This window comes from Acanthaster planci, linkage group LG09 (assembly GCF_054643075.1).
Source record: "Acanthaster planci isolate LZ-2023a linkage group LG09, COTS_SCS, whole genome shotgun sequence".
In the NCBI taxonomy this organism is placed as follows: domain Eukaryota; kingdom Metazoa; phylum Echinodermata; class Asteroidea; order Valvatida; family Acanthasteridae; genus Acanthaster; species Acanthaster planci.
In genome coordinates this window covers 7,618,018-7,637,102 of record NC_141785.1, presented here as the reverse complement: position 1 = coordinate 7,637,102, position 19,085 = coordinate 7,618,018, and the positions used below count along the sequence as shown (strand labels likewise).

The 19,085-nt window shown below is 41.8% G+C and overlaps 2 protein-coding genes across 7 annotated transcripts; one reads left to right on the top strand and one right to left on the bottom strand.

Moving 5' to 3' along the window:
- Positions 1 to 879: 879 nt before the first annotated feature.
- Positions 880 to 12,304, bottom strand: LOC110988303 (uncharacterized). Of its 3 annotated transcripts, XM_087140987.1 has the most exons (7): positions 11,781 to 11,913; positions 9,155 to 9,272; positions 8,497 to 8,639; positions 6,443 to 8,182; positions 3,568 to 4,677; positions 2,974 to 3,259; positions 880 to 2,012 (listed from the first exon to the last, which is right to left on the bottom strand). In XM_087140987.1, the coding sequence occupies exons 3-7, from the start codon at positions 8,603 to 8,605 to the stop codon at positions 1,838 to 1,840; spliced, it is 3,420 nt and encodes a 1,139-aa protein (XP_086997113.1). In that variant the 5' UTR covers positions 8,606 to 8,639; positions 9,155 to 9,272; positions 11,781 to 11,913; the 3' UTR covers positions 880 to 1,837. The 3 variants fall into 3 exon arrangements, with proteins under 3 accessions (XP_086997113.1, XP_022107361.2, XP_022107362.2); XM_022251669.2 differs by lacking the exons at positions 9,155 to 9,272; positions 11,781 to 11,913 and adding an exon at positions 12,196 to 12,304; XM_022251670.2 differs by lacking the exon at positions 9,155 to 9,272 and having other exon boundaries at positions 11,781 to 11,923.
- LOC110988304 (uncharacterized) lies at positions 11,979 to 18,733 on the top strand. 4 transcript variants are annotated; one of them, XM_022251671.2, is made up of 5 exons: positions 11,979 to 12,111; positions 13,627 to 14,020; positions 14,863 to 15,013; positions 15,452 to 15,590; positions 16,176 to 18,733. In XM_022251671.2, the coding sequence occupies exons 2-5, from the start codon at positions 13,793 to 13,795 to the stop codon at positions 16,318 to 16,320; spliced, it is 663 nt and encodes a 220-aa protein (XP_022107363.2). In that variant the 5' UTR covers positions 11,979 to 12,111; positions 13,627 to 13,792; the 3' UTR covers positions 16,321 to 18,733. The 4 variants fall into 4 exon arrangements, with proteins under 4 accessions (XP_022107363.2, XP_022107365.2, XP_086997114.1 ...); XM_022251673.2 differs by lacking the exon at positions 11,979 to 12,111 and adding an exon at positions 12,150 to 12,168; XM_087140988.1 differs by lacking the exon at positions 11,979 to 12,111 and adding an exon at positions 12,212 to 12,339.
- The last annotated feature ends 352 nt before the right edge of the window (positions 18,734 to 19,085 follow it).

Here is a 19,085-nt window from a genome sequence, read left to right as displayed (position 1 = left end):
GACGACATATACGACCAATAATTAATAATATTAGTTTAGAAAACAAATGTATAAAGAGCTTGCATGATTTCAGATGTTTCACATGTTGTTCAAATAGGCCTACATGTAGGTGATTTCCTCGAAATGGTTTTGGGCTCCGGCAAAATATGTTGCCAAGTTTTCACAGCGCGAGTAAAGTTTTTCCGGTTTTAAAGAAACAAAACTACGGAATGTCCACAAACATGTAAACTAGCCACTGGCGGAACAGAAACTAACATTTGCAGGGAATTTTTTTGGGGGGGATTGGGAAATTAGGTAACTTTCCATGTCCTTTCTGAGGGATATATATGCTTTGGGTAGGGAAAATACAGTCTGAAATCTTCCTTTGCATTTTTTTTTATACAAAATTGCCCCTGAGGAACGGGCCCTTGCCCCCCCCCCAAAAAAAAAATTGGAAATGGTTTGCTTATTTTGGTATTGAGTACAGGAAGTGTAACATCACTGTGAACAAGATGACATCACTGTTAACAAGAAAATGCAGTTCAAACGAACTCGAGTATGCACGTGTTGGTTCTCACACTGATGCCTTGTGCAAACATACCAGTACTTTATTGTGCCCGTCGTAGTCACGTCGGTATTCTATCCAATTCGTAAGAGACTTCGTCACAAAGGCGGACGCCATACGATTTCCCGGCTCCCATTGGACAATCGCTGAAGTTGCGCGTGAACTTCCAGTTCCATGGTTCCATGTAAATGGCGATTAATGCAGGTAATCCTAGGTGCAGTGCAGTGCACGTGTGCAGTGGGCGTGGTTTAAACTGAAGTGACGTCACACTTACGAACTGGATAGCTGTTGGAACCTGTGTTGCTCATCCCCAAATAACTGAATAAATGTAGATATGCTGAATACTTCAGATTTTAATTACCGCCAAGTTTGCATGACAATAAATGATACTTATCATGGAAGAATCAGGCTTTATTGGTGCTTGGGCAAGATACATGTATTTGAATTCCAAGACACTGTTAATTAATGATCGGAAAGCACAACTAATCGGCAGTTTTCAACGTTTGAAGGAAAGACGTAATTAACACAACACATTAAATACTTGCAAGACAGCAGACGGCTAACATGCAGTAAACAAGTCAAAAGAGCTTTTCAAATCATTCTTGAACAGCGGTCATGCTGCAGAGGTATCTGCCCATGGGGTTTGTCTGGACTTTTAAAGAAATATTTATTGAAGCCCAGGTTGGCACTATAAACCCTAGAAAAACAATGAAGTTACTACCGCACTCTTAGTGGAGTGTGAAGACCACAGCACACGATGCACACCACATAAAAACATTTTCAAGTTTACAGTGGTACAATGAATGGTTACCCATTATCAATAGGGCTTTAGGTTGTTCTTTACACATTTTGCTACTTCCACTAGGTCAGTCCATATCTTTATTAACCAAGAGCATGTTGCCAACCAAATCCACACTATAATTAACGGTCACCAAACACACCAGAAAACTATAAAGTCTGAGCTTACAAACCCACAAGAAAGGTACAGACCTAAGAGTTCAGTGTTGGCACAGTCCAACTAGAAACTGAACACTCCCAAAACCTTGATACATATACACTAAACACTCAGCAAGAGCCAACAACTCCTTATATTTGAAAATTTCAGGTGTGTTATACAAACCCCTAAAAACAAATACTGCACAAAGTTACAGAACATTCTTTTTGGTTAGAATCCCTCTAATCTGGGAAAGCATAAAGTGTCACTTTTACCATAAGTTTCATTACAGCCTTCAATAACTGTCGCCTCATTAACGGTCAATAACTGACACCAGGCCCGTTACATATGACCTGGGTTTAAACCCTATCCTTATCCTTGGGAGACACCACCAGGCCAGGAATGTCCAACATGTTGAATGGCGACATCAACCCCAGTTCTTGCTGTACGGCCATCATGTCATCCATATTCATGTTTCGCACTTCCAACCAATCAGACAGCAGCGATGCAGAGAGGGGTCCTGAATCCAGCTTACTGCAAGAAGTTTAAAAAAACAGTAACCATACTTTTTTACATAACTGAGTTCTGCTGAAAGGTACTGTTGGTACATTACTGGTTACACTTTAACAACTGCATTTGATAAGTCTTGTTGAAGTTTTTGGTTTATAAACATTGATTGCTATTTGTATGGGCGACCCAAAAGTCTGCAGAATGTTAATCACTAGCAGGCAACAAGTTTTGGTGTTTCCTGTCAGTATTAAGTGGGCATATTCATTATTTAGGGTATTAATATTCACAAGGGCGGATGGGGGGCCAGAAACGGGAAAAAAAATTTCTTCTGAAATAACTTAAAGGTGAATTTTTGGGCCTTCTGCATTCCACGTCCTTTCAAAAACATGCAAAACCCCTGCATGTAGTCTCATCCATCACAAAGCAATAGAAGATTACATGAATTTTTTTTGGACCCCTAAAACAAGCCCCCCCCCTCCTCCAAAAATTTGGTCCTAGATTCTTCCTTGAATATTCACATAAGCTTGCTTAACAATTTGCTCCTTTGTTTTTGTACTGATGGCCAGCTCTAACTTTTCCAACCACTAGTTGGCAAATCTCTGCTTGTGACATACGCAAAGGTAACACTTAACCCTAAACCCCTAGGCCTTTTGGCAAGGCACCTTCCTCAATCCTTCCGAATCCTCCAACTATCCACGCAAAAATTGCATTCAGCTTCAATCCTCCAAAATTCTCTGGCAAGTCCTGTCCTTGTGTTGAGGCAGTGCGAATGGTTCCTGGAGCAGCATGGATGATTTCATGTATAATCTAGACATGAATTTATGCATGGCTGAGCATACACAGCACAAGGTCTAACCCACAACCTGGATACAATCAGCCACACTCTTTCTACCCTTTTTTCTCATTCTTCCAAAATCCTCCGAAACCACTCAGAGGATTTGGGAGAATTAAGGAGGGTTAGGGATATAATATAATTGTCTCTTACCATGCTCCTGGGGGTGAGCCAAGAGAACCTTCAAACCAGTCTTCCAAGTCCATGCTGAGTCCGTAGCCAGCCCCATCTCCTTTGGGCGTCACCTGCAAGACCGGGGGCAGGCTGTCCTCCATGGCTGACTTGGAGAGCTGCCGAATCACCTGGGCTAGGTCAGGCGGCGTTGGGTCGGTGGATGGGTTCGGCTGGGTGGCTTGAGGATCCGCAGTTGCTACAGGGCTCTGCTTGCTGGCATTGTGGTACTGAGAGCTCTGCTTGTACAGGTAGCTGTGCTGGTTGCCTACGCGAAAACAGAAATCAAGTTATGAAATAATTTAATAGATGAGTTGATTTTGGTAGAAAGGTGCTTATCTCTTCAGGTTTCAGAAACAAAGCACTAAGAACGAAAAAGACACTTTGACAGAAAGACACATGCATTTGGTGAGCACTGTTTGCAGGTTAATAATGTGTTTGGTTTATGCTTATGAGTACATCCCTCAACTAAAGATTCTGCACTTACAAGGTAAGCATAAAAATGTCATTGATTGAAAAAGCCCAAAACTGGGCCCCTTTTCTGAACATGTAAGACATCAATGTATGTATACGTACCTGTTGGGCTTTTGTAATTAATAAGCTTCTTCTTCAGTGCATCTTCATAAGCTGGTGGAGACTGCTGGATATTGTGCGGTGGAGAAGGAGTCTCACGGTCGGAATAATGGCGTGTACGATACTGTTGGAAGCCGGAGTTACTATCCCCCTTGACACCTGTGGGACTGAAGGATGATGACACAGCAGCTGGATACCTCTCGAGCAACTGAGCTATGGCACTGTCGGCAGTAGATGCAGGAGGTTTGCTGGTGGAGCTTGCTGCAATAGGCACTTGTTGGTCTCTTATCGGTCTTGCCGTTGTGCCATTTGAGCTTTCTACGTCACTCTGGGGGAGGAAGCTGTGATTTGGATTCGTGTTCATGGGTTGGCTGGATGGCTGGCTGAGAAAAAGCTGTGGGTCATTTACTCCAAAACTGTTCACTGAAGTTGGAAGGAATTTTATGGTTCCGCTGAGGGAGTTTTGCTGAGCTTGTGTAGCCATGGGGAAGGTGAAGATGACAGAGGGAGGAGTGCTTCCAAGGCTTGACACCTGTTGCTGGGAGAGCATGCTGGCTGGTTCGACTGCCCCACTGGCAGGAATTTTCTCACAGAGTTCAGGTCCAGTTTGGGCAGTTTTCTGTTTTTGCTGCAGTGAGGAGACCGTGCTTGTCATAGAAGAGAGTGGCTCCCCCACTTGGGGCTCAGCCAGTGAGGAGCAATTGGGTGATCCTTGGGTGCTTTTGGAAGCGTCGGCGGATAATGTAGCCAATGCAGCATCCGACCCAACACACCTGTGAGTCAGAAGGGACTTGTCCTGGCTGACTTTTCCCAGGTCTGGTCCTGGCCTGGAGCTCTCCTTGTCAGCTCTGTCAGTCTCTCCGGTCGATTCCTCCATCTCCTTCTTTTTGCTCAGCATCTTGTTCCACCTCTCCAGCAGGTTTCGGTCTTCGTTGGTCAGCAGCTGGTGCTTGTCCTCCTCGCTGTTTTCGGTGGCTTTTTTACCCTTTCCCTTGCCTCTCTTCTGTCTCTCCAGCGACCGGCGCAACTTCTGCCGTCGCTTCTGTTCCCGTTCCCTCTGGCGGGAGAGTGCAGTGACCGGAATCTTCCCACCACCTTTTTCAGCTTCTGAATCTATGGGGAAAATATGCACAAAAACCTATAGCATGGATGTTCTTTACTCTGCTATCGGATAAAACTCAAATTTTTTGTGAAGTCATGCAGTTAAACAGCCACAGCAAACTAAATGATTTGCTGACCCATATTTCATGACCCTGAACATATTAACTGAGATAATATACAGTGAGCATATCCTTAATTGAGTGATAAGCAGTACAGTACAACTTTCATATAAAATCCTTCATGGATTTGTGCCATTTGAACTATCAAAACAGTACTTCTAGAAAATACATGTAAATCCATTTTCTTGATGTCAATCTTGATATACCAAATAATTCATGAAAGCAAGAAATGCCGAAAGTGGAATTTGTTGCTTTATATCACAAAAGCTGGACATCCCATGGCTAACATTCCAAGAAAGACTCTTTATCCTAATCCTCCTCAGTAAAATCTCTTTTTTTCTCTCTGAAGTGCATTAAAAGTAATGTAGTTTGCAAGGTTCCCATAGATTTGCACACATTTCTCTCCTGAGCTTATCCAGTACTACAAATCAGCAAATTTTGACAGGTGAATGCACACTTGGAATCAGGACAGGGGTCAATATTAACGGTGGTCTGTTGGTGCGGGGCCATAAAAAATTGATCGGGCCGCTGCATTCTCCCCAAACGATGGCCCAGTGGGACATTGGTCATTTGAGGAACACTGCCACATTTTCAAAACTTTCATGACATTTTACCACTCGTATTTCAAACAGCCAGCACAGCACATTTGAGTTCACGATATAATTCCAGTCTGCACGGCTGGGCTCATGTGGTGCATGCACATGTAGCAGCGTGACATTCTGTTCACTGCACGGTCATGCATACAGTTCATGTGCGGCAAGCGCCTGACCTGGTATGTTGGCTGGTATCATTTTCTAACAATGCCAGTTTAATCTTATCTCCCAAAGACACCAATGAAACCTTTACAGGGCATGTTGCGTCAAATCTGATCGTTAAGTATGAGCAATAATATCTCAAACTTAATTTGTGAACACAAAAAATACATAAATGTAGACGACATATCTGTTCTGGGAATTAACTTGTAGACATAATTTTTTTTCAATGTGCAGCTGTAGAGTTGTGTGTGTGTACGGTGAGTTGAACAACACTATTCTGACCAGGATGCACGGACTGGTTGCCGCGTTACCATCATGCCTTCTTTGACAGTGGCGCAGTGAACGGGAACCAGTGAAGCCTTGCTTCTGTGCATTGAGCAATATTACATGCATGTTTTCCCCACTGCAATAGCGATATGCAAAGTTGTGAAAATAACTAAACTTTCTTTCCAAATGTGGCAAATGTAAGCAGGCAAACAAAAAATGCAAGCTTTTAGTCGTGAACAATTTGTTGACAGGTGTTTTGTAAAGACAGGATTTATTTTTCCCTTTTTTTAATTTTAAATGTGTTTTTCTAACTTATCAATAAAAATTTTACAGTCGTGCCAAAAATTTAGGATCGGTCGCATAACCAGAAGCAGAACTAGTTTTTGGCCTTAAAAAGTGTATTTACATGTAAGTTCAGCCAGGCTGGCCATTCAGCTGTTTTGGTAGAGAAGTTCAACTGATGCACATGGGTATATGTGGTGGGCCTGATCGATTTCATTACATGTACTCGAAGTGGGCCACCAAATTTTCACAAGGGCCAGTGCAGTGCACTTCCCCACTGGCCCTGTGGGCCACCAAGAGTTTGAAGTTAATTTCGACCCCTGTTATGACCTTGCTTGAGGACCTGAAACCCACCTTTTCTCATTTTATTCTTCAAGGCTGACTGCCGAAGTGCGGCTTTGATCAGCTCCTTGGTGTCCTGCGAAATAGTCTTCTGCCCGGTACTCTGCATACATTCCGGTTGCTTGGAAATGTTTAGTGTGCTTTGAACTTGGGAACTTATACTCACGACACCAGCCTCCCCTTGTCTTGCACTCTTCATATCCACATCTACTGGTTCTGATACACAGGGTCCAATACTAGATTCTGTGACTAACTGATTTTGCTCGCCCTTGGCACTTTTCATTTCAACATCATCGGAGATGGTGTTAGTTGATGAGGCAGTAAGAGTTGCATAAGTTGATGCACCCTGCGCTAGTCTGTCCATGCTACTGTCGGCAGTATTCTGGGCTGATCTTGATGCACTTTTCATGTCCACGTCGTTTGTGACAGTCAAGGTAGGCACTGCCGAGACACTCAAAGCGTCTGGTTCTCCGTCCGCTTCCTTTGGGGGTGGCTTTGGCTCTGCTGGCAACAGCTTTTTCTCACCTGTGGGGAGGGAAGGGACTTTAAAGATGCCCTTTTGGGGTGGTTCTTTTGCATCTGAGCTTTGATCAGTGCTTGGGGGATTGCTGACTGGCAAGGGGTTGGCAGGAAATACTGGCGCAGCGGCCGACTGCAATATTGCACTTTTGGTTTCTTGGCAGGCAGTTGAAGTGGCAGGAATGGCTGTGGGTGTCTTGACAATGGACAGGGAGCCCGGCAACTTCTTCCCGGCGAAGAGTTTGGTTCTCTGATACTTCAAGATCATCTTTCCAACATTTTGTCGGATCTGCTGCTTGGTGAGGTCTTCCTGCTCAAAGGAGAAATCGAACACAGGGAAGCAGTCGGGCTCATCATCTGGATCATGATACTTAGCCAGAAAAGGATGTGAGAGGGCCTCTTTCACTGAGATTCTTTCTGAAGGATTGAAGACTAGCATCTTGGAGAGCAAGTCCCTCCCATCATCATCCAGGTTGGGGTACTTCTCTCTCAGATTTGTGGACTGCTTCTCGCCAAAGTTGCGGTGAAAAAAGTTGTAGATTTGGTCACTGTTTGTCGAGCGAAGCAGACTGTCCGGTGGCATCCCTAGGACTTCGATGATGAGACTCAATTGATGCATGGGGTTCTTTCCTGGGAATATCTGCTTGCGGCCAAGCATCTCAGCAAAAATGCAGCCCACGGACCACATATCCACTGCATATGAGTAATCGTCATTGGAAAACAGCAACTCTGGGGCACGGTACCACCGTGTAGCCACATACACAGTCATAAACATCTTCCGTTTGGAGTCGGCACTCCCTGACAGCCCCCGGGCCATCCCAAAGTCACCAATCTTAAGTTCACAGTTCTCATTCACCAGGAGGTTGCTGGGCTTGAGATCCCTGTGGACCACATTGGCTGAGTGTATGTACTTCAGCCCCCTGAGGATCTGATATAGGAAGTAGCGGATGTGCTCCATGCTGACCGCTTGTTGCGAGTGGATGATGTGATGCAGGTCACTCTCCATCAGGTCCAGCACTACGTAGACATCCCGGAAGTCACTCAGAGACTCCCTGGGCATCAGGATCTCCCGGATCCCGATTACATTCTCATGCCGGAAGTGGCGCATGATCTTGAGCTCACGGTATGTCCGCTTAGCCGTGGTCAGCTCCTCAAATGCATTAGGGATCTTCTTGATGGCCACTTTTTCTGAGGATTTCTTGTGGACGGCTGAGCATACAACTCCATAAGCACCTGGGTGATGGGATAGTAATGATACAATGTTACCGTATGCATGCCAATTCATCGCAAGTCCAGTCACAAGACCAGTTGCTAATAACAACGAAAAAGGAATGGTTTTGTCACAGTCCATTTGAAATTTAACAAGCCTTCAAAATATCTGCACCAAACCTGCTTACCCGCATCTCCAGCATGTACACAGAGGTACATTACATTTTGGAAACATCTCACAAACTATACCCAAAATCTTTCCACAGATTTGTAGCAGATTGCTAGAAGCCCCCCCTCCCATCAAGTCGTGTGCGGTAGCTCAACCCCATGTGACCCACCTGTGCCAATATTCTGGATAGCCCGGTACTCCGAGTTGTCCAGGTCAAAGTACACATCCAAACATTTTGTCTTGAAGGCCCGCAGGTTTTTTGTTGCTGCTTGCTGCATGGCGGACCTCTGTGGCCTGAGGAAAAGCTGCAATCTGATTGACAAAAATGAAGAAAAAAATCTGCGTTATTGACAAATTGCATCATTCATTCGATTGGGCTGTTTTTTTATCATTGATGAATGAAGATTTTGCTCTTTCTAGAGAATTTTTTCTTGCCCTTTTCCAGCAATCTATCCACAACACATTTGGTGCAATGTTCAAGCACTGTACATGTTATACGTAAACCTCATCAAAGATGTTGCCTCGTACCTACCTGTAAAACCTTAAAATATATACAAATTACAAGTCTTAGACTGTACCCAATATATAAATATGCAGAAAAACAGAGGGGACGTCTTTCAGGCAGAAGCGCTCTGATAATTTTGAGTTCAAACACTGCATTAGAAACTACATGTACATGAATATATACCCAGGAATGTAAGCATTCATGTGTGTGCATGGGTAGCGGGTTCTTCCACAGCACAGAACAATCACATCCTGACAAAACACAGTGCAGAGGTTTCATTATCAGTGATCATGAGAATCAAACACAGGAAATCAATAATCACCAGATAATTAATATATGCTGTGCTTCCTTTAGAAGATCCACCCACTTGGACAAGTAGCTGCACATACATGTTTGTGGATGAGTTCAAACAATGCATACAGCAGCTGTGGCATATCCTTCTACGTTAGAACAGTCAGAAGAAAACTGTTACTTAACTTCGTCTTTGTTTTGCAAATCTGAGAACAATGGCCAAACTGGCTATAACACACCAAAATCTTGATTTACAAACTTGATGGTACACAATTTGACCAGAATAAACCATAGCATTAACAAATGCCAACAAACTGTCAACAAATATTAAATACAAGCATTTTTATGTGTGCATGATACATTCACAGTACTACTTGCGATCCTAAACATCATTTTCAATTCATTCTCAATTCATTGTATTTATTTCGAACGTTGAGAAACGAGGTGCAAAGACAGCAGTAAGGCTCATGCAGCCGACTGGCTGCCTTCTTGTTTGAATTTGACCAATCAAAAAAGAGAGATGGCAGCCTCCGCTCTTTGGCAGAAATGTTTGTTTTCAAGCTGGAGTTCAGATGTGGATTGGCTTTTTTCTTACAAGCCTAGATCGTCAGAGATGTCTCATGACCAAGTTTGTTGACAGTTATTACCACAACAGGTCCACTCATGTGGATCTTGGTCACATTCAGTCAATCTGTGTGATCACTCGATCTTTGCGCGAACTGTCAATCTCACTGCATGATTTACTGATAATTCTGTCATCTACAAATTGCATTTTCTTTCAAATTCCAGGTTGTGGAAGATCATTTTCAAAAAGGGAAGGAAATTCAGAGATTTCCCACAGGATCAACAGATTCGGTGAACTGATCGAGCCCAATTAGACATGACGGCTTCAGTACCTACATGTGCATGGCTTGTAGAAAAAAATTTGGACTTTCAATGTTGCATACATGTATGTGGGTTTGTCCATGAAGTTGGGATATCCTCATTATGTGCCAGATCATGGGGATTGGAATGAGTTTTACTTGGTGAAGTACCGACGAGTACCATGGACGGGTGTTTTATTAGGAAGACCTAATGTTGAAGTATGCTTGAGTAAAAAATTAAATACTTTAATGGCTTGTAAAATAAAAAAAATAGAAAAAACTGTTGGTGTCCAGCATCAATTTTTAATAACGAAGTGTGACATGCAAAAACACATTTTTAACACTTTTTTTTCTCGAACAAAAAACAAATTAAAAAGAAAAAAATGTAGACAGGGTACGGTCTAACATCGTTTGTCCTTAATGAAAAACATGTGAAACATGCAACACAAGAAAAAGACAGGCACGCCAAACAACTTGTCCACATCCCTTTACAATGACTGAATCAATCTGTTGCATCCTATTGATTGATCCTGCACAAGATTTGTTAATTCGACCACCAATCTATCTTCTCTTTTCAATTCCAAGCTGTGCAAGCTTGCACAATCTTTGCACGATCCGTCTATCTCCATTAGGGCCAATGCATGATTTGCTGATCATTCTGCCATCAGATAATAACTTATTCATTCTAATTCAAGGTTGTCAAAGATTGTTCAAAAAAGGGAAGTAAAGTCGGAGTCTTCATATTGGATTAACTGATAAAGTGACGGCCAAACATGACAGTGTGAACATGCTGACCAACCAACTGTACCCAACAGCGACATTAAGTAAGAGTTTTCCTGTGGGATCGACCATCGTGCCCAACATGTCACAGGGACTGAAAATCTGTTACACCTGTACACAGTGAAATAAACACACTATCAATTCAGTGGGCCATGCTAGGCCAACTAGGGTAGCTCCATGTTTTGCTAGGCCACAAATGGCCAATATCACCAACATGGGTTTGACTGACATGACTAATGACTCAGTGACATGACAAAACAGGATGTACATATACTGTACTATGTGCGTGTAGGCCTGGTGATGTACATGTGTGCACATGTACATGTAGGCCTATGTACATGTAGTATGTATGACTATGCCTGGGCATGACTGTACACATACATGCATCCTGGTCATGACAGCAGTGTCAAGGTACCGTGCACTCTGGTTTCACTCTCTCAGTACAGTAACCAACCTTCCTCCATGAACCAACCAACCAACCATGCCAACCATGGGCACAGCTGTGCTACGTCCCAACTAGGCTATAGTTTCTGTCCCAACTGTAGGGCTGGCCCAACATTTATTGACCAATTTCTCAGTATAGAAAATTTCTCAACCTTATCCAAGTTTACGGATCTTACACTTAACACAGTTCATCTAAAATATGGTACTTCATCTATGACATCATATTGTAAACAACATGATTTTGGCACATGCTGGGCATATGCACACCAGACCTCTGTGCTGTAAGGCTGTGGTTGTGCAGTCATCTACCAAGGTGAATTCAAAAGTTAAAATGTAGCTCTCCCTTCTTAGTTCTATTATAGGAACAGGGTCCCCAAATTTACAATCCTATTACTTAGGCCTGGTATGTCGATGAACTATGCATGAACAAGATCTGAAGATAGCCTAGGTGAAATTGCCGTAACAAAAGTCTTAACGTCAACCGGCCAAATTATCCCTACCGGCCATTATTTCTAAAAATCCACATGATTTCTCATAAAGGACTAACAATGAAGAAAACAACCCACTTACGGCAGATAGGTCTACTATTTCTCTGGAGTTCGAGCTAACAAGCGAAGATGCATGTGGGGCCTATACATGTACAGTGTACAAATGTACATGTATGTCTGTTGCAATGTGCACACGTACGTACATGTACAGTATATGCGTAGCCAACTACCATTTTATACGCGGATCCTGCTGTTTCTATAAATAGAACCGGCATGTCGTAATGCATCTTTCACAACATTATGAATTATTCATACCACCATCCCATAATGCATTGTTAATTTCTTTTGTGTAGTAATTACAAAAGGATCAAAAGCGAAATAAACACTGATCATAAAGCAAGGAACAGATAAAGGTAGGTCAGCAAGTCGAACAATTAGGCCTGATGTGTTTTGAAACTATTGTTACAAATGTTAGTTTTTAGACGGGATGCACTTACGTAAACCATAGAGCAGGGAACAGATGTGTAAACATGATGAACTTCCCTCAGCACGCATGGCACGTCTCTCGGAAGGCCAAAGTGGGGAAAGCTGACATGAGTCAGAAATTCTCCCTGTGCTTATGTCTCTCACTTGTCATGCTTGTTAGTAGCTAGCAAGTGCTCTGTCAAGAATAAAGTGTAACTTAGTCATTGAAACTGGAAAGTGTATGAGTCGGAAATGTATCGGTACACAGACAATGACAGAAAATAGCCGTTAACCAGTAGTACACTTACTAGGCCTACACCGGTACAGTAGGCCTTACTTCGAGAACTCAAAGTTACGAACTCCGTGATACTCCGTGTCTCGAAGTAGCCCAAGCCTAGAACTTTTTCTGAGCATGTTGAAGGTAGTTTTAGACTTAAGCCACTCTAAATTTGGCCAGCCAGCCCAGTTTGCATGGTTTGCAGGGTTTGGACGCACACCAATTCTTGATTCTCATTTTGTTTGCTGGTCCGCGCATGGTCGAAGTAACTAGTTATAGTGTTAACTTGTACCCTTGGACATGTTGGACTGAATCTGAATCATGTAATGTAGTTGGCATAGTAGTACTTAGAGAACTTAGAGTACTAACATTGGCGAGGTATCCATTATCAACCATGTCAACTTGATCGGGAAACATCACACCGACTTGATGCTCACATGGGGCACTTGAGGCCGCGTGTTTTTACTTATTTTGCGCCCTCTTGTGTCCACTTATAACTGTGAGTTGAGAAATCCTGACTTGATGAATCTGCCAACCGTTTGTAGACAGCAAATTACATCTGGCTCCCTCTACCAACAAAGATAGCAGCCAATCAAATTGTCGGCCTTTTTTACATTGTTTATGCCTCCATTATAATGAACGAGTCTGCGAGTCTGACTAATTTGATTGGTGGGAATTGTAAGTCTGACTACCTTGATTGGTGTAAATTCTGCATTCATAATGCATGATCATGTTGTTCATATGCAATTATGAATAGCTACACATGTACATATCGCTGACGGGGGTCTGACTGGCTTATCCATCAAGTCGGACGCACTGACTGTATGGCATGGTGACACACGTTGTACAACCTTTTTACTTTGATGCCGGATATCATGGAAAGGCTATCAAATGGGGGCACCTTATAAGAAGTTATGCGAGCAGCCACGCATGACCCTTAACTGTATACAATGAAGGGATGGTTAACTGGGGAGGAGCGACGTACGTCCGACTTGATTCAAGTCAGTTTATAACAAGGTAATCTGTTAAGTCCAAAAGACCCCTTATTAACAAGGTTCAACTGTATTTGGAGGGGTCGCTAATTTTTTTAAATGTTTTTTGCTTTTTTGGGGGGGGGAATGAATTGACATGACTTAAAAGTTCTGTGCTAATAACAGTTTCATTTCTTCTGTCTTGTGAACTTTAGAAACACACCCCGGCCAGGGGGAGCAAGATGGTTTTAATTTTGACCATATGCTCCTCAATGCAAGGCTGACCCCGCAAGTCTCTGCACCTCGAAGTCGCCAGCCTTTCATCTAGCTCCCCAAAAAGATGTTCACTGGTGTCTGGCCATCTCATCTGGGGAGCACACAATGGACTTGGCCGCCCAGAGCCTGACCGGTTGCCGTGGTGGGGCCACCGAGTTTTACGAGCCAGACCCATCGAGGAGTGACAACAACAACAACAACCGAGGGAGCAGCCCTGCAGATGGCGTGGATGGTGTGGATGACCTGTACTCCTCCCCGTCTTCATCAAGCAGTGACCGCGAAGCTCAGCTGTCCCCCGACTATCAGGACGAGGTGTTCTACGGCAAGTTGAAAGTAAGAATGCCAAATTTGTTTCAGAAAGGGTTACTAGAAAAATCTAGATTTAATTGGGTGTACTGTGTATGTACCTAGTCATGAACTTTGTCCTGTGAGTCTTGAAAGGAGATGACCTTTCCCACAATTTGTTACACTTCTAATAACGATGTACACATAAAGTATTATTGATGTACTTTAACGGAAACATGAAGTGGAAACTTGGCTCAACTTGTTTTTATGCACATCACTTTTTGTTACAAAACTACAGACAAGATCTACATGTATATTGTTCTTTTGAATGGAAGTGGTGGTAGATTTTCCATTCTTAGAAAATCCTTTCATCAGTACTCTTTTGAGGGCGCTGTGTTGCTTTTGTCACAGAAGGCACCCCTTATCAAAAGAGCTCAAGAAAATATGCCAAAAAATTGTCCTACCAGCAAAGTTTTGAAGAAATAGTGGCCATTCCAATTCTCCAAACAAGCTGCTTAGTACATTAAACAAGTAAAAAGTAGCATGTACTTCAAGAAAATGTAGAAAAGTGTGATACATGTATATTGGACACACTGTTATGGAGACATTGCTGTTCTTCTTGGATGACGTCATGGTTTGGTCATGAAGATGGAAATTTTCATTAGCAGAAAAACCAAAACGTTGAAGTTTCTCCTTTTTACTGCTTCTGAGGAGTTGAAACTTAGTAACTTTTTAAGAAAGCAGTCCTACATTTACTGAAGTCTTAAGAATCCTATTTCATGTCTCGTATCAACTGAGATAAACAAAGTTGCAGTCATAGCATTTGAGCATTGGTCATGAAACTGACGGTATCTTGATCGGAGCTGACTGATCAGTGGAACTGTCCACAGGTCAAGGTCCGCAGGGATGGCAAGAAGCTGGTGGAGAAGAAACGGCGGCAGGACCTACAGCAGCAGTATAGCAACCTGAGGTCGTTGGTACCGGGGTTGCAGGATGTGGAGGGTCGCACGCCCTTATCTCGAAACGTCATCCTCAAAAAAAGTGAGAGAGGAAAGTTTTGTAACATTGAGGTACCCACGTATTTTGTGTAGTAGAGTCCCCTCATTTTTCCAGCTTCACTTTTTTTCCTCACAAGCGTTCTTTTTTCTCAAACCTCCCGTGGTGAGCAAACTTCAGATTTTAAAGTGGAGATTTCCCCACCTTTACTGGAATTGAACTGCCTGATTCATTGGAAATAAAACTCAAGTAAGGTGCAGGAAAAAACCTGAAGAGAGAGTGTCAATAGGGAACTTGCAACATTTTGCGGCATCAAGACTGTAAAATTCTTTGAAATGTACATGTATTTAGTAAAGTCAGTGCTTAGTCTAATGCATACGGGAAGTTTGCATCCAGCTTTCTGAAAATTTCAGAGAGGATAATAAAACCCAAGAAGTTTGTTTGTTGGCAGAGAAAGAACCGTGTGTTTTTCTCTGTCTGCAGCACTACATTACATTGAACAGTTGAAGGTCTCTATGAGTTCTTCCCTCCACCTGGCAAACGAGCTGCGACTTGAACAGGAGTACAGCCGTCAGCTGGAAAGGGAATGGCAAATGTGGCAGAAAAAGGTGGAGGCTTTGAGGTGAGGGCATACAAATCAAACAATGAAATTAATTTGAAAGATGAAATTATTACCTGAAAATTCTTCAGTCTCACGGATGTAAGCATTGCGTACCCGAGCCTCCGTTACCATGTCATGTGTACATGTAGTTTGCTGTAAAATTTGTTTGATGTACGTAATTTAAATAGGGTTTACTCGAAAAGGATTTTCACCCATCTGATTGATTTATCGGCTCTGAGCGGGAACAAGAAAGAGCGTATTTTCACTTGGAAACGAGGGTCCCTTGGTGGGACTTGGAACTCACCACATTAGTGCACAGGTATATGTGGGTTTGACACAGGGTGCACTGATTATGCGCAAGCAATTTATATATGGTCTTCACATGTGTGCTGGGCACGTCCAGAAGTTAAATTGGAAAGACTTCCCACCAGCCTGTCCCTCCTTTGCCGCTGATGGTGCTTTTCAGCTCAGGGTGAATAGTCTTACAGATTTTAAATTACCACATCACCACCTTCACAAATTCAGTGACCCATCCTACCCTTCAAAATGGTATGAATAAACCAATGAGGTCTTGTGTTTTGTGATTTATGTGTGATTTATGTACAGAAAGAAGAAAGAACAGCAGTGCCTAGCAGAGACACCAGCTGCACATCATTTGCATCCATATATGCTAAACGGCATGACATCACAGTATGGTGAGTCCAAGCTGCCACCCCAGAACCAATTGAACAGCATGCAGACAATCACATGACATGCAGCTGTTGCATATTCATTCATGCATGTCACCAGTGAAGGATGAAGGCAGTTACAACTGGAGAATGTTTAACTCACAATATCATTGAGTTTACCTTAAAGTGCTCTGCTTTTTTTTCAGACGTTTGTAATTTGTTTCAAGCTGTATTCTCCAAATCAAGGTTTTTCTATGCAAGTTCTGTATGCGCTGATGTTATTTTGAGGCTTTGACTAACATTTTCTCCAGTGGAGTTTGTTTTAAGCTGATACAAGAAACTATTTGTGCATTTTTGTCAAGTTCACCTGCAATACAAAGCCAGCTTTTCTGACAACGTATTTAAAAAACATCAACAGAATGGTCGCTTTAATGTTGATACATGTACATGTACTTAAGAGTGCGCAGTTCTTAATTTTTACGGAAGGGCGTGGGTTAAAAGAGTGCCTTGTTTGTTTTTCTTCACAAGTGTGCCGGTAGTGGTGAAGTAACTTTATACCATTAACATCAAAATAACTGTGACCACAATAATTGAAAGCAAATACTATGTGAAAATGGAAAATGAAGTATTCAGGGATTTCAACAGGTAGAATTTATCGAAGCTAGGACTGTTAAATAGTATATGGCTAGTGGTTACTAGCATGAAATGATCTAAACTTGGCAGGGTATATGTCAGTAATGGGCTCATGAGGGCAGAAAGTAAAAACAGGGATTTAACAGTGCCTAACTGGTTACAACACTTTACTTTAAAACTGCTTTACAGAGGCACAATTTGATCTGAGGTGTTGGTGATTTGTCACATAAAAGTAATGTAAACACCATCACTGCTAGAAGCAGCAGCAGAAGAAGATTTAAGAGTTGAAATTTGATGTTTGTCTCTCCAAATGTTCCAGGGTGCTGTTCGTGATGCAGATGTACACGATACACCTTATAACCTTATATTAAACTGGTGTGTTTAAAGTTTTTATACTTTTTTCAGTACTGTAATAACATATTTTGCTTTGGGAAGGTCCGAAAGGAACTTCTCTCAATCATGATGTAGTGGGATCAAATAACCCATTTTCCCCTCCCCTGGTCCAAAAAGGGGAGGGATTCCCCCCCCCCCATCTCCCAATATTTACACCTCTTTGCATCATGCAATTTCCAGCATCCCAACGAAAGTTGGTAAAAATTAGTCACTTGCCCACATTTAGAATATTCCTCTGTTCCTTATTCTGAAGCTCTGCCCCATTTTATCTGATTCCGACATGCCTGACAACTGCACCTTAAAAGGGTGGCCCAACTTGCAGAGCTGGCAGAGATTTGGGAACATCAGTTCTTAAATTTGATGAAATGATTTCTCCGCAAAGCAGGTCATGATATAAATGAGTGTTTTAACCTTGTATTTATTTATATTTAATGTGAAGGCGAAAAATCCAAGGTGTTTGATAAAGTGGGAACGTTTTAAAGAAACACAATATTTTTGCAATTTCAGCTGTAATTTATGCATCTTTGGAGCAGTGGTGTAACTCTGATTAAAAGCTGTTCGTGTGATAAGGTGTAAGGTTTGTTAATTGTGCAGATATTTGGAATTGAATCCAAATGTTAACATGTTTGTCACTGGATTTTTTGTAAATTGAGTTCTGGTTTTGGTGGTTTTAAGTTTTAGCAAAATACCTTTAAGAGTTTCAGTTTTGGTACTTTCTGCAGTGTGTTTAATGTGTAGTTTTTCTCCATTATTGAGATGTATTGTATATATTGGTACTTCTGTAAATTTTGGTTTTTAGCATCATTATGTGTACAGCCTGTGACTTTGATGCTTCCTCACAAATTCTCTGAAATACATATTGCATTGTCTTTCTAATAACTGTCTTTCAAATTGGAATATCTATGAACTTTGTTAAACTGAACTAAATGAAGTAATGGATTTCTAATAGGCTTGAACAAATATGTTGACAATGAGAAGTCAGTACACACTTTTTTCAAAAAAGAAGGCTGCCATAAAGTTTTTTTATATTTAATTTAATGTCTGCGTTTTAAATTTCCATCCATTCCCAGATAATGTATTCCTAGAAATGGTTATTCCTTAAAACAACTGAATGAATTTTACTTAGATGTTTGTCACATTTGCTTTTTATTACCTGAAGTAAGTAGGGCTGATGCTGAATCATTTTGCGAGCATCGGTTATGTGAAGGAGAGGTTTTGGTCTTATGTCATATTTCATATTCCACTGGCATTTTGTATCTTTTCTCAGTGTCTTTCATAATGTGCTAAATAGCAAATACAATTTGTGCCTTTCAATATCAAGTGCCTTGTATTTATAAAGCAAGATTTTGACTTGTCTTGTTTTTTTGTTGTGTACTGAGACATTTTCTTTTTTTTTTGGATTTTTTTTTGTTTTTTATTTACAATATGCAAAATGCAATTAGTTACAATTAAAACAAAACATGTACAGTATGTCCGTGTGTGTCCATTTTTTACCATCAAAGAAAAAGGATTTCCACATGAAAAAGTACTGCGTGATGTTTTAGCAATGCCCTGAGAAAAAATATATACAGGGACTCAATGGCGACGAACCCTACTCTAATTATTTTCTTGTGACTCGGCCTTCACCAACCAACATGCATGTAATTTGTAACACTGATAATTATTTTCTTGGGAATTGGCCTTCACCAACCAACATGCATGTAATTTGTAACACTGATAATTATTTTCTTGGGAATTGGCCTTCACCAACCAACATGCGTGTAAGTTGTAACACTGATAATATCCCTCATCTCTTTCGGTTATAAACCTTCTTGTCCATTGA

Excerpts from the sequence above, each read along its gene's own strand:
- LOC110988303 (XM_022251669.2), bottom strand. The coding sequence starts at position 12,230 with ATGTTTACACATCTGTTCCCTGCTCTATGGTTTAC. Across the intron at positions 8,183-8,496 it reads TATCCAGAATATTGGCACAG|GTGCTTATGGAGTTGTATGC; the intron begins GTGGGTCACATG and ends CCCATCACCCAG. Across the intron at positions 4,678-6,442 it reads GAAGAATAAAATGAGAAAAG|ATTCAGAAGCTGAAAAAGGT; the intron begins GTGGGTTTCAGG and ends TTTTCCCCATAG.
- LOC110988304 (XM_022251671.2), top strand. The coding sequence starts at position 13,793 with ATGGACTTGGCCGCCCAGAGCCTGACCGGTTGCCGTGGTGGGGCCACC. Across the intron at positions 14,021-14,862 it reads TGTTCTACGGCAAGTTGAAA|GTCAAGGTCCGCAGGGATGG; the intron begins GTAAGAATGCCA and ends AACTGTCCACAG. Across the intron at positions 15,014-15,451 it reads AAACGTCATCCTCAAAAAAA|CACTACATTACATTGAACAG; the intron begins GTGAGAGAGGAA and ends CTCTGTCTGCAG.